We start from the raw sequence: 13,840 nt of genomic DNA on the forward strand, positions 1-13,840 counted from the left end.
TTGAAATGCAATGCTCTTCTAAACAGCCTCTCCCCACATAGAACACGTCCTCATTCATTAAAAATAACAAGGCATAATTTAGGAGAGCCATTATTTCAATTTATTATCAACAAGAATATGATCACTTTTAAGCAACACCACAATTAGCCTGATTTCATATACAGTTTAAAAGTGGACTATAAAGTACTCTCCCTGGGGAAATGCGTGTTTCTTCTTCCTATTTTAGTGGATATCCCCTCAGAACCTTGAACATTAGGACAAAAATGCAAATAAAAAAATCCCCGTCTCCACTATGAAAATCCGCCAACAGAACAATTTTATTTCTGGGAAGGTAATGCATGGAAATGAGCAATTGTACGGGCTGTGGTTAGTTGCCTGTTCAGTGCTATGCACCATGATTTTACACATTCTCTTTCATCCACCTTTATTTCCCTTTTCTGTCAAAACTCTATGGACTAACTCTAACTTGTTGAGTATGAATAATGAGGAAAACCCATACCAATGTGCCAAGTTTTGGCGGTGGTCAGTGTTGGGATGTACACGTACCCTGAGGCACTGTCTGCGGTTTGGAGGCTGACCACAGCCTGGGGCCAGAGGAGTTTCATTCACACTGAGACACACAAACACGTGCAAACCCAGACAAGTTTCTCACCAGCAAAAACCGTCTTATTCGAGAATATAATTTAATAAGAGCTCTGCCTCCATTTCAGGGGCTGCTGCCTCAGACAAACACTATGGGAGAGCTGCTTCAAACCTTCTTTCCTTTTTTTGTTCCTGATGAGCCATATGCTATTGACCTTTTCTGTAACATAAGGAGGTTGGTTGCTGGGCTTTTCTCTACTAAACTGCTAACATCTGCATCTAACTATTAATTACGCAAGATCTTTTTTTTCTTAGTCTCAGCAGTCATTATTCTAATTCTTAATATCAAATCCTCCCATCAGGGGACTATTCGTTATTATTATTGCTATATGTGGTTTCTAAGGTGTCCACCCACATCACAGCTGATTCTGGAAGACAGAAGCATGTGGTAAGAATTGCTCTGCCTACACAGAAAGGGAATATTTCACCTAAAAAATGTTATGCAGTGACCAACACGGGTGAGCAAAAGGCAAATCCCCTGGGGAAATGACATGGTGCTGAGCTGCTGAAGTGGATTTCCTCCCACCGGCGCAGCCGAGAGCCCTGCCTGAACTGCCGTCCGAGGCTGAGCTGCTTTCAACCTGCCACTGCTTTGAAGTGAGTGATGCTCAAACAACGACCTTGCTTAAGAAAATGCTGGGTGTTTCTTTTTAAATAGGTACAAAATGTATTCACAAGCAATAAGCTGGTATGTGATTTAACCACTGTTCCAGTGATTTACAGAGTGTTTAATCTAGATGCTTATAAAAAGCAAGAAGCCCAACAGCCGAATCATGGCTTGAGCCAAATGCCAGTAAACTCAAGTGAAAGAATCCGATCCACTTTAGAGGATTTAAGGTCAGGGCCCACAATCAAGCTATCAAACTCGATTAACTATTCCAAGGGCTAGTCTTCTGTTATCAAAATACAACTGAAAAAGCATATCACATCATAAGGATGTTGTTATTTACAGTCTGGCATAAAAGCCACCACACTATGCAGCAGAAGGGCCTTAATTAACTATACAAATTATCACAAAAAGATGATAAAAACTATGGAATGATAATTGGTAAAGAGGGAGAAGAGAGAAGGACAAATAGCAGACTCTTCATGAAGCACAGAACATGTTTTTTCTCATTATTTACCAAATTTCACGTTGTTATCTGGTTTTAGATACCTTTTCACAAGGGTTTATTTCAACCTCTATATATCATTCTTGGGGGAAAATATTCAGCTTCTCTAAGTAAAATTTAATTAGCTGAAAACAGACTCTAATAATTACAGTACTTCTTCCTCTTAAAATAAAATGTCGGCTCTAGTACAAGTTTATAAATGTTAGAGAGTGAAATTGTGCAGCACTTTGCAGTGACAATCGCATACCACCTCTCTCAGGTAAGCAGTATTTCTCTCCTTGCTTTACAGCTGGGGACACCGAGGCACAGGAAGTTTCTTTAATGTTACAGAGAAGGAGCAAAACAGGCCAGAACACAATAAAATAGAACAGTCTTGGTCAAATGGACGGATGTCTGCCACAGAGCCAGTTCCCTAAAGTTTTTTTAACTATGATTTAAAATGATGAAACACATTTCCTTTTACTGTGAACAAGGAAAACCTAACCTTGTTGTCTTTCAAAATATTATACAGTAGGGTATGTACAAATCTGATTAAGTTTTCTTTAATAAACTTTAACCTCTTTCCTGCCAGTAGCTTGTATAAAAGAAGGAGACAGGAACATTAGCAAGACCTCTGGAGAGAGATCTACAGACATTACTTTGAAAATTTACTCACAGCGAAGTGCTGGCTCAGTTCCTCCTCCTGTAATCACCTCTCTGGATCTCCAATGCATATTTTGCACTCACTCTGCTCATAGGACTTCTCTTAAAGAGTTCAGTGTGGGGGAAGCGTGCAGTATTTTAGAGACCCTTGGCAGTGTAGGCAGGAAGACCTGAACTCAGCTCTGCGATTGCTCCTATGATCTACCCACCATGTTCCTCTGACTACACCATATAAATCTGGGAAGAAATATGGATTCTGTTTAGGAGTAACTATGTGTAATTCCCTCCTTCCCATACATAAAATCAGTGAGGAGCGGTGGTAACTGCTGATTTTCTTACTGATCCTTATAAGGATATTTGGAAGCTCCCATTGTTATGCCCTGGCTGGACGTGCTAAGACTGTGCTGAGAGGTCAGACAAGGGGGTCAACACTAATCCCTGCCACTTAGCTGTGCTCAGAGGGAAATGCTTCATGCAGAACTGGATGAGCACTAGGAGGTCTGAGGAAGTGTGTTTTACGCTCGGCTTTATTTGGGGGAATGCAAACATAACACAGAACTGTAAAATATAACATTTCTGCTGGCCACAGCAAAAAGTTAAAGATAGAGGTACCCGCTTTGGTATCAATCCAAAATCAGCTCCTGCTTAGGACCTGCAGTGCCAGACCAAACCAGTGGTCCAGCAGCACACACTGGTGTGAAATGACCTTAACACTGGTGAGGGAAATTCTGCAACAAGGTCAGGGGAACACTCTGGTCAGTCATGGCCTGACCATGAAAACCCTGAACAAAGTAAGGTTTTTCCGTTATTTCAGTGAAGGATGTGAATGGCTAAGATCATCCACATTGGACTCAGTAGGAGCAACATTATTAAAACCCACAAACGAATAAAACAATTTTCGGTGGCTGGGTTTCATAAGTATCGTTATCATAAGTTATCATACTGCTAAATTTTTATTTTCCAAAGTTAGGAAAAATGATATTAGGAAATAACTGTATATTGTATTTGTGTTCCACTTTTTCCCAGCACCTTGCATGAGAACTCCCTGTTCCACATCTAGACCTGCAGATGCTATCGCAGTACCTATAAATTACAACTAGCTGGCAATTACAATGCGGCAAGTGCAACTGCGGGGTTATGAGAGGAGCTTTACAAAAATATTTATAATGCAGACAGCTGTAAGCAGTTATCGGCAGATACATCTGGAAAGCAGCACCGTTCAGAGGAAGGCAGATGGGACAGTACAGAGATATTCGTACCACGGACCACGAGAGGCAAGCGCAGAGGCTTGTTCCACTAGATGGCACCCGGAGCCAGCATCTCATTTTTGGGTGAACAGCAAGAGAAAAATGGGTGGCATGCAGGAAAGCTGAACATAACCTCCCTACACACCTCCGCGCAGGACAATGAGACCTGTGGTTCTTAGCTGGCTTCCCCTGTGAAAACTGAAAACCATGGCCCATCGAAAACACAAGGCAAATGTGGCAAAAACTGTAGGGGTTTCTACCCCAAGTTTACCAAGAGGCTGTAAGAAGGATGAAATAACAAAAAAATAGAAATACTCCTACAGGGATATTTACTCTTTCTTCTATCTTGGGCTTATTTTAATTTTTAAATAAGATCCTTTGAGTCTATGCTATTGCCATATATTAGTTGTCCTGTAGAGAGCCAAATTGTGCTGCTACTCCTTATATGAGGAGTTTACTTCCACAACAGGTCTCATGGAAAAATGTTGAAGTTCTGCACCCTGTATAAAATACCATTTGTGAACGTATGTGCTAAGGACATCCTCAAACTGGCTTGTCAAACTTATGGAGAGCTCAGCTTGAAATCTGGAAAACACTGGTACAAGCCCCTTTTGACTCCAGACACAGCCTGAATCCGGAGAGTCTGCAGAACACGGCAAAAATAATTAAAAATTTCCCTTTAAAAAGCAATTTATGCTGGCAGATTAATGTTGCATTGTTTAAAAAGTGACACCACAGATTAGATTAATTGGCTTCCTTACTAGTCAGCCTCAGCAGGGGCATTGCAAGGGCATGAGTGGGTACAAAGCCTAAACTGTCTGGCCTTCCTGATGAGCCAGATCATAGCCAAGGATGAGGAATGGGGCAGATAGAGCACAGGGAAAGTCACACTGTCACAGCCTGTTTCCAGGAGTGAGTGTCTAATGAGAAGGAGGGAGACTTTAGACCTCCTAAAGTGGAGGGGAGTGAGTTTGTTCACCAGCAGTCACTGCCTTGGCTGATTTGGTGCTATGCCGAGGCACCACTGGCACATACCGGCAGGGTGGAAAGCTGGTGCTTACTTGCAGAAGCAGTGTAATGCATGAAAACAGTTTGTAGAAATGGCAAAGGGGTTGTTGCTCGGTACCAAAGGTTTTTGTCACTTGTGTATTGTCAGGTGGAGGTCTGTGGGTTGCTTGTAGGTTGCAAATTTTGTCATCACCAAGGTATCTGGAATGTCAAACCGAACTGAACCTTGTGCTGTGTCAGTGCGCTTGATCCTGCCCTCAACAATCTTCACCCGCACACATCCATCCGAGCAATATTCCTGTGTTAATTATGAAGTATGTGGTGAAGAGATTTTTACCCCTTCAGCCAACAGAGGGTCAATTTTCAATGGATGTATTTCATCACCTGTTACATCACGTTGACCTGCTACATCTGTCCTCTCTCTTCATGCACCACCCTAAAATATATGCAGACCTCCAAAGGAATGATAAATGCCCATGCTCCAGGGAAATGGTAATGTGCCACCCCTTCCACCACTCACACACACTATGATCACCTTGGAGATCGATGCAATTGTTACTGTACCATACGGTTTGCAATGCCTGTATATGTACCCACAGCCTAACCCATTTTGTAAACCATACCTGTTACAACATGAATTGCAGCAATCCTTCCAACCCTCCTCCTGCCAGTGGTCACCTGATCCATCGCTATATCGTGCTGTGGGGACACCAACACCTGACACACCTGCATGCCTTCTGGCACCCTCTCACTTTCCAAGTCTTCCCCTTATAGTGGATACTTCTCCTCTGACACATCCAACTCTCCAACTGCTCAACCAAGCACAGAGTGCAAGGTGAAACACAGCTCAATGGGCAATATAGTTGAAGCTGGGGGGAACAAGAAGCTGATTGTCAGGTGTGAAGAGAGATCATGCAGTAGCAGCAAACTGCCTGCACCACTAAAAATTGTTAATTTTTAGCATTTCTAATACATACTATGCATGATACTTATGTTTTTTCCACCTTTCTTTTGTCTGGAATAGAACTGTGCTGTCAGTCAAATGCTTTTGCTCTTAGCCAGGTTTACTGCAGATACAAAGCTTATGTGCTCATGCTGTGTGTTCATCCTCTTGCTCAACACCATTTCAGCCCATAAGCTAATTTCAGATACAATGCCACAAAGAGCAAGTTTTCAAAAATTAAATAAATCCAGTAAGTTCAAAAAAAAAAAAAAAAAAAAAAAAAAGCCTGGAGCATGTCACACTGGGACATCAGAGTTTTGACGTGGATGATGGTGAGAAAACTGCTAATTCCCATGTTCTGACTGTACATGGAAACAACTTAACCTTGAGCTCCTGATTTTTTGTGGTGAGTCAATCACAAGACACAAGCTGTAGGGAAGCAGGCTTCACAAGCTCCAGGGCTCACAGATTCTAAAACATTTATGCCTCTAGTACAAATTCTTTTGGACAAAGTATTGTTTCGCTGTGGCTAGGCAGAAGCCAAAGAAAGCTATTCCAGCTTTTTTTGTTGTTGTTATTTTGGTGGGGTTTTTGTTGATTTGTTGCTTGTTTGTTTTTTTCTTTTCTGTTTTTAATTTTGTGTGTGTGTGTGTGGACAAGTGAGCTGAGAGAAATCTTTGAGGAACACCTGAATGCAACTAGTATTTTTATGGGGAAAAATGCTAAGAGATGTGTTTATATCTTGCCATTGAATCTGTACTTCTCTATTGTTAAACCCACCGGTTTACAGTATCAAAGAAACTTGATTAGAAAGAGGACTTGGTGCCTTGAAAATGTAGGTGTTGCAATGTCTGACTTTCAGGACTTTTGCCCTTAAAACATCATTCCTGTGTTAAACAGTGAGGTCCCCTGATGACTGCCCAGCGGGAAGGCTGCTAATCCATAGTGCACAGACATAGTGGGAGCTGCCTACAAAAAGCAGTAGGAAACACTGAGCACACAGGCATGGCCAGGATCCTGCCTTCTCGTATAGGAGCTGCCCCAGTGTTCTCCTAAGTCAGAGACATAGTAATCCATTTAATATGGTTGTACGGGTGAGAAAGAGTGGATATAAACTGAAAGGAGAGGTTCAGATTGGATGTAAGGAGAACCTTTCTCCCCATGAGGACAGTCAGGCAGTGGGACTGGTTGTCCAAGCAAGGCTGTGCGGTCCCCATCCCTGAAGGTTTTCAAAACCCAGCTAGATAAAGCTCTGAGTAACCTGCTTTGAGCAGGAGGTTGGACCTTAGAAGAACCTTTCCAGCCTGAGTTGTCTGGTGATCCTATGATAAACCAGGCAGATTTTTTTTTAACTTTGCAGGTTTTGCCAGCTATTGCAAGGATCCAAATCATCTACTGCCTGTTTAGCCATAATGTATGGAAATGACAACTTAGCGAGGAAGCATAGAAAGTAATGAAGTTATATGTTTTATAACCAAAGCCATGTGAAATGTTCTACAGAAATCACAAAGCACAACTATACCGTCCCTTTTTACCATTCCCGCAGGTATCACCAATATGATACTTACACAACCTGGTATCAGCTTCCTGGCTTTTAGCTTTGTATTTACTGACAAAAAAATCAAGGAATTTTGCTCTGCGACTTATGCATTTCCATTGGTGCTATGGAAATGTCACTCTGAGACACCATTTACCATCCTATGTCTACATGCGTCTTATTGGTATGGTGGTGTCCCATTCCTGACAAGCTGGGCCAGTCCCTGAAGTATATAAAGAAAAAAGGTATCTTGAAAGGGAAAAGCAGGTAGAAACTAGTGACTAAGCTCTAGAGAAACCAGAAAGGTGAGATGAGCTGCAGGGTGATGGAGCTGGAGCTGCAGGTAACCTGCAGCATCACAAAGACAAAGCTGAGAAAGGGGGATTAAAAAAACTGCAACTAATCAAAGTTGAAGAAGGATTCCCTTAAGCTAATTGATGCTTATGTTAAACACTGAGCCTACCTCTGGTCCTCCAGTGGATAGGGGGATCTAAATGAAGAGGCATTGCGTGATAGAAGTTCATTACTTGGAATGATACATAACCTTTCCTGCTACATGCTTTAGGTAAAGCCATATGCTTTCATTAAGTTTAGAAATACTGTGTAAAGCCCAAATCTGACCAAATTTAAGGGACCAAACCCCTCTGCATAGATCCTCTGACAGTGCTCTGGGGAGTGGCCAACCACGGCTCTCAGCCAGACACCAACACATCTATATTCTAGCCAAAAACTTGAAAATCGGAATATGAAATACATGTAATCTGACTCTCCAGGGAAGCTGAGTACTTCTGTTTCCAGACCGTGTCATCTTTTGCACAACACACAGCTCAGTGGATGTTGCAGCTGAATGTCAGACCACTGCAAAGGGTTGTCACAGGAAACAATTTGTCACAATACACATTATTTTGTAGAATTCTTAATGGCTGAGTTTTAAAATGAAGACATTGAAAAATTGCTTACCCATGAGGTATTTTGCTGAGGACATAATATGCCGTATATGAATGCTGATACACCTGCAAAATGAAATTAAGAAACAAAACAAAACAAAAAGGAGATTAGTAATGGTCACCTGTGTTAATAGGGCTCTTTTTTCTGCAGAAAGAATCTAGCATTTATGGCTAGGGAGCTCTTAGAAACACTTCAAAATCTGTAGTAGAAAAGAACAATACATTAATTCACCTAACGCTGTTGTGTGTTCTTTTCATCTTGCACTTTATTACAGTGTTTGGCAATTCGTATACATCCAGATGCTCTGTGTCGTTACCATGACTACCAGGTCTTTGATTAAACTGGGGGCACACGGCCTCTGCATGGGCTAAATATAGAACAATCATTAATGAGGACACCTTGGTCAGCTGGAGACATTCTCCATCATTATAACTAGACAAACCAGGGATATAATGCATATTTTTCTGCTTTATTCCCACATAAATAAAACAGGGAGCGATGCTGGGTGATCTCTGCTGGGTTGTAAGACCTCTGTCAGTCAGCAAATAAAACCTTATTGACTTAGAGCGTAAAGCTGACCTCATGTTCGTTTGACCTGCTAAGATGCATCTTCATATCAATTTGCACTCTCTGGGCCTCGGGGAGGAGCTTGTCAGCTTGCATGACAGGTCATCACAGAAAGGAGAGTTTATTACTTATTTTCTAAGTAGCAAATAATAATACCAGAGTCAAGGTCAGTGATTTAAGAGTTGGTGATTTTCTGCTAGCGACAACGCAATCCCTAACAGTGATCTGTGGTTGCCCAAGGTGAGCAATGCTGAGCTACACAAGAGTCAGGGCACTAGTGTGAAAGGTCTAAGTATGCATGACTTTATACACAATTATACAGGCAGTAATTTTTGCAATTCTGTGCTGTTACTGTATGTGACTAAATAAATAAGCCTCCTAACAAGCATTTTGTTTGACTTCTTAAATCTTTAAGCCATTTGCTCTCCAGTAGCTCTCATAAAGAATCCTGTCCCAGAGGAGAAAGGAGGAACTTCTTGAATACTTGCCTCACCAATCAAGTTTGTCTGATCAGAATTATTTTTCCTAGTTTTACACAATTATTTTATTTTTACTTATGCCAAGAAACCACAAGATGTCCTGGATGCTGCTGCCAGCCTCAGCAGCAGCCATCCCAAGCACATCGCTAGCATCACAGACAAGTAAGCATGACTTACTACTACCTGTCACTCTTGAGGGCAAGCCTGCATAGTGGCATCTATAACAGGCTTACATCTTTTGGGGTCTAAGTAGAGAGGCAGATAAACACAGGGCACATCATTCTATAGATATTAAAACAAATTTATCTGTCACAATTTGAATCCAAACACTAAATCCTTACACTACCACATGAACCCCCTGGAAAAAATCTACCACCAGAGTATAGAGGTGCAAGCACGGGATTTCTACCTATGAAATGCAGAGACTGATGCCAGATTGCTGTGATTCCCTTCTTCCCCTGTGCAGATCACTCCATTCCAAGAACATCATTAGGCTACATCCCAAAATCATATCTCCTTTTAGGCATTCAGATACATAAAGACTCCTCCAGCAAGGTGAGTCTGGCGTATTGATATCAGGGAAGGTGTAGGAACACAAGTGAATTCACCGCAAGTTAGAATTTATTTTAGTACAGCTGTCCTTTTTAGATCCACCTGTTTCAGATGACGTCAAATAAATCACCACTATCTCATCTACATCCAATCATACCAAAGAGCTCTTGAATCATATAATGCCGATACCGGCAACCTGGCTGATGCATGTGGCCTTAGATTTCATTCCAGCTTTGGTGAAGTTCTAAAACTGCTAAAATTCCTTAAGGAAACGCACTAGAAGACTAAATTTGTCTACAGAGATGAAAAAACTGATAATACATTGCCATTAAATACTGAGCAACTCTTGTCTTCAAATGTCCTGGCAGTACAACGTAGAAAATTATGTAGCTATATAAATTGTGATATGAGGCAAGGACTGGTCATCAAGGTAACAAGCCATGCTATCAGAGGCAGAAGCCACCCCCCAAAATAAGTACGAACAGGTGCCTTCAGGGGAAAATAGAGAAACGTGGCAGGCTGGAGGGAAAAGAAACAGACAGGGAAGTTTTGACCAAGACATGTCCTTGCTTGTGGTACAGAGCCCCCACAGCCATTGTAGAGTTTAGAGCTGTCTCAGAACCATTAACAGAGACTAAGGTAAAATATTTTCTTTGCAGACAATTCAGGAGTGGGGAAAACAAAAGTTGCGGGACTCTCAAAGAACTCATTTATTTTCAGAACATCATTTGTCATCCTCTCGGGTCTTTGGCCAGCCTAAAATATCTCACATCAGCTATGCCTGTAGCATGTAGTCTTCAAAGGCTTGCAACTGGCAGAGTTGATTCACAGCAGCAATCCTTTCTCAAATAAATCCTTAAAATCAGTAGGTCTGCTCATGTAAACAACAGCTACTCATATGAGCAAAGATTTCATGATCAGACATTTGTTATTATTACAGTTCTTAAGGGCAAGAGCACATACAGCTCAAAAGTCCTTCTCATCCCTACTATTTCAAACCTGTTTGGAAAACACACTGTGAGCAACCCTCCTAAGCAGACAGGAGTCCAAGAGAAACATCACTTAATGTCTTTCTGAGAAATTTAATGGCTGCTTTCCTCTTAGATAGGCAAACCAAATGAAGTTATTTTAACTTTTTGAGACTATGGCTGCTTAATATCTCAACTACAATTTCTGCTAGGGTCAAGCTGAATTAGGCTATTCACTTACCAGTAGGAAAACTCCACACCAGGGAAAAGTGCAGGAAAGAGATGAGCACTCCTCTGAAATCCAGAGCTAAACCTCAGCGACTGGACAGTGCTTGAAAGTTATTATCTATTTAATTTAACCTCTCTGTTTCTGAGGCTTAGCCAACAAAAATAACTGTACTAACTCCCTGTGTTCCCCTTCTCTATCCAAGGGGTGTGGTAAAAGCCATTGCATTGATTTGATGCTCTTAGCCCTGATTTTTGGCTGGATCCCAGACGCACACAGCGCCTCTCAGTAGAGAGGCATATTTGAGGGTAGTGGAGTTTTTGGCAACCGTTTTGCTCTGTAGACCCTGTGTGCCAAGTCATCCCGCCAACATAAGTTAGAGCAGGTTTGAGACTGCTCTGAAGGGTTCTAGGTATTATCAAAATCAGGTCACAAAAGCTCCTCTACCAGCTGTGAACGATGAGTGCTGTCTAAGTCATTCTAGTAAAACCACTGTGCCAGAAACACTCTCCCACTGGGCTTCTCATCCCAGGTCACAGCACAGATCTTCTCACTTTCAATCTACATTATGCTCTGCAACATGCGCATGTTTACACTGAAATCATAAAGGGTCTGAGATGGGTCTGTTTCCACTTAAGTCCTGGAAAGGCAATTATCTCTCTAAAATTCAGAAAAATACAGGACTAATTATATATGACAACACTTTGTTGCAAAGCCACTGACCTCATTTTATGTAATCAACAAAAGAAGCCTGGACCTGACCAGACGACTGTGGAAATGCAAACACTGCAGCACGTACAACAGCAGAGAAGAGCACCTGCCTCTCCCCAGCCACCAAATTTCAAAATAACAAGTAAATTGTTGTTCCTCCAAGCTACAGAAACAACATGAAAGAAGAACTTTCTGTGCCACATCACTACAGAGCTAAGTATGGCATGAATGGTAGAGTAAAATCTCCTTGAAAGCACTTGCTTCATCTCCAAGGATACGGGTCCTAGTCCAGCAGGGCTTAATTAAATAGAAAATATATGTTATTTAACAATAGAATGGATTTAGACTCATTTATTCATTGTGACTACTCATACACCTTAAATTAGAATCTGTAGCTGCTGTTCTTGCTCCAAAGCAAAAGCACAAACACTTAAGTTCAAAAAGACAGGCAGCATCTTGGCTACCTCCCTATGTCTCACCTGGTTTGTCACACAGACACAAGCTGGACACACAGAGCCTTCACATTCATTAATGTCTTGTTTGAAGTTTGAAATTGCCACCATTATTTTCAATTTGGCATTGCCCATGCAATTCATAAAGGATTAGGAAGAGGTTTTAGGTGGAAATGAGGGAATTTTTAGGAGACTTTGAAATGTTTTGGCTGGTATGAATGATTACGCTACCTGCTGAGGATTTATTGCTAGCATCAGAAAAAAAGGAAGAGTTGAGTTTACATTTCCATCTTCTGTGTTGGTTTCTGTCACACTTTGTGGGCTGATACCATGGTAGCAGCAGCAGTAACCAGCATTTATTGAACGGCTTTCTTTTATGTTTGTATGACAAGGTGCTGAATCAATACAAACAAGAGGCACATGCAGACTTTCTTTCAAGGAGGTTTACAAACAAAGAAGGGGGAAAAAAGCCCTTAGAAGAAGACTCCCCATATCAGCCCAATCCTCTCGTCTTCCAACAGGTTGTCCTATCAAAACAGGTAATTTGGGGTCTTACCACTCAGTATATTAAATAGTTTGCAGATCTGAGATTACACCCAGGTGGATTGGCTGCCATGATCTCGTCATTGTTACTTGATAAATACAGGAACAGAACATTCTTTGCAACCATTTTCTAAATGACTCCATAGAGCCACTTGATCCTTCATGCAGTAGTGTTATTTACATTAAAGAATTACCTAGAAAACTTACAAAAAATTCCATAAAACTTAGAGCTTGAACAGGAACAGCTACAGCACAGAGTAGAAGTGCAAGCTGTGCTATAAAGCAGTTTGCAAGGCTTAATACAAAATTTCTAGTATTAGTCTTCTTTTTCAGGAATCACGTATTTCATGCAAAAAGTTATCCCAGTACCCCCAAATAAAAATTAACACTCTAATAGTTATCAGAAATAAAACTGTACAACAGTTGTCTAAAGTCCATATACAAAGAATATATTTTAATGTAGTTAATCATAAGGCACTCCGTAGTTACCTGGGTAAAAGGAATCACTTTTTATTCTGCAACAATAAAGTAAATCTCCAAATAATAGATCTCCTCAGGATTCCTAACAGACTCAAATTGTCTTTATAATCTATTCCCTTTTATACTCTATAGTAAGACAGTAAATATACAGCACAAGTGGCTGGTGGAACAGGAACTGCCAGATCCATTAAAAGGGTTTCCCATGAAGAGTCTCTAAAAAGCCGTTTGCTGGAAGTAGATTATAAAGCCCATTTTCCTACTTGTGCTATGAGCAGACAAATCCCCAAATGCACATATGAATGTCAAACTGATTGAATAATCCCAAACATTTGACATAATTACATACTCCACCTTTCAAAATGGTCCTGGCACCCTTAAACGGTAACTCATGCTGTGATGCAAAATACGCAGGTAAAAGATGACTTGCCATTTGGCCTTTAATATCTGTGATATTTAACCAGGCTCTGAAGTTAACAAATTAAGATGGAAAAGAGAATAAAGTAGAATGCAGGAAAGCTGCTGTTCTGCATTGGCAAACAGCTCACGTATTTTGTACCCTGTTATCTAATGATGGCACGAAAGGGAGGGAAAAACAAGTTCAGAAGGAAAATCACAAGCAAAGGTTAGCCAGAGGTTGTGTTTTCTTCTATGACATACGTATAACGTGCACAGTAAAGGATGACTGCCATACTGTCACACTGATTCTTCTATTGGTCAGTCACCAACAAGTAAATATTGTGTTATCTTTGCAGGGTAACTATGTCATTCATACAACTCTTCTAG

The 13,840-nt window shown here is 41.0% G+C and overlaps 1 protein-coding gene across 1 annotated transcript in view; it reads right to left on the minus strand.

The window, feature by feature from the left end:
* Positions 1 to 13,840, minus strand: part of DPP6 (dipeptidyl peptidase like 6) — a 408,745-nt gene that overhangs the window by 110,861 nt on the left and 284,044 nt on the right. The window contains exon 6 of the mRNA XM_086467441.1: positions 8,092 to 8,144. Within this exon, the coding sequence (XP_086323567.1) occupies positions 8,092 to 8,144 (53 nt within the window). The remainder of the gene's footprint in view (positions 1 to 8,091; positions 8,145 to 13,840) is intronic.

Source organism: Leptosomus discolor, chromosome 6, assembly GCF_034619465.1.
Source record: "Leptosomus discolor isolate bLepDis1 chromosome 6, bLepDis1.hap2, whole genome shotgun sequence".
In the NCBI taxonomy this organism is placed as follows: Eukaryota; Metazoa; Chordata; class Aves; order Leptosomiformes; family Leptosomidae; genus Leptosomus; species Leptosomus discolor.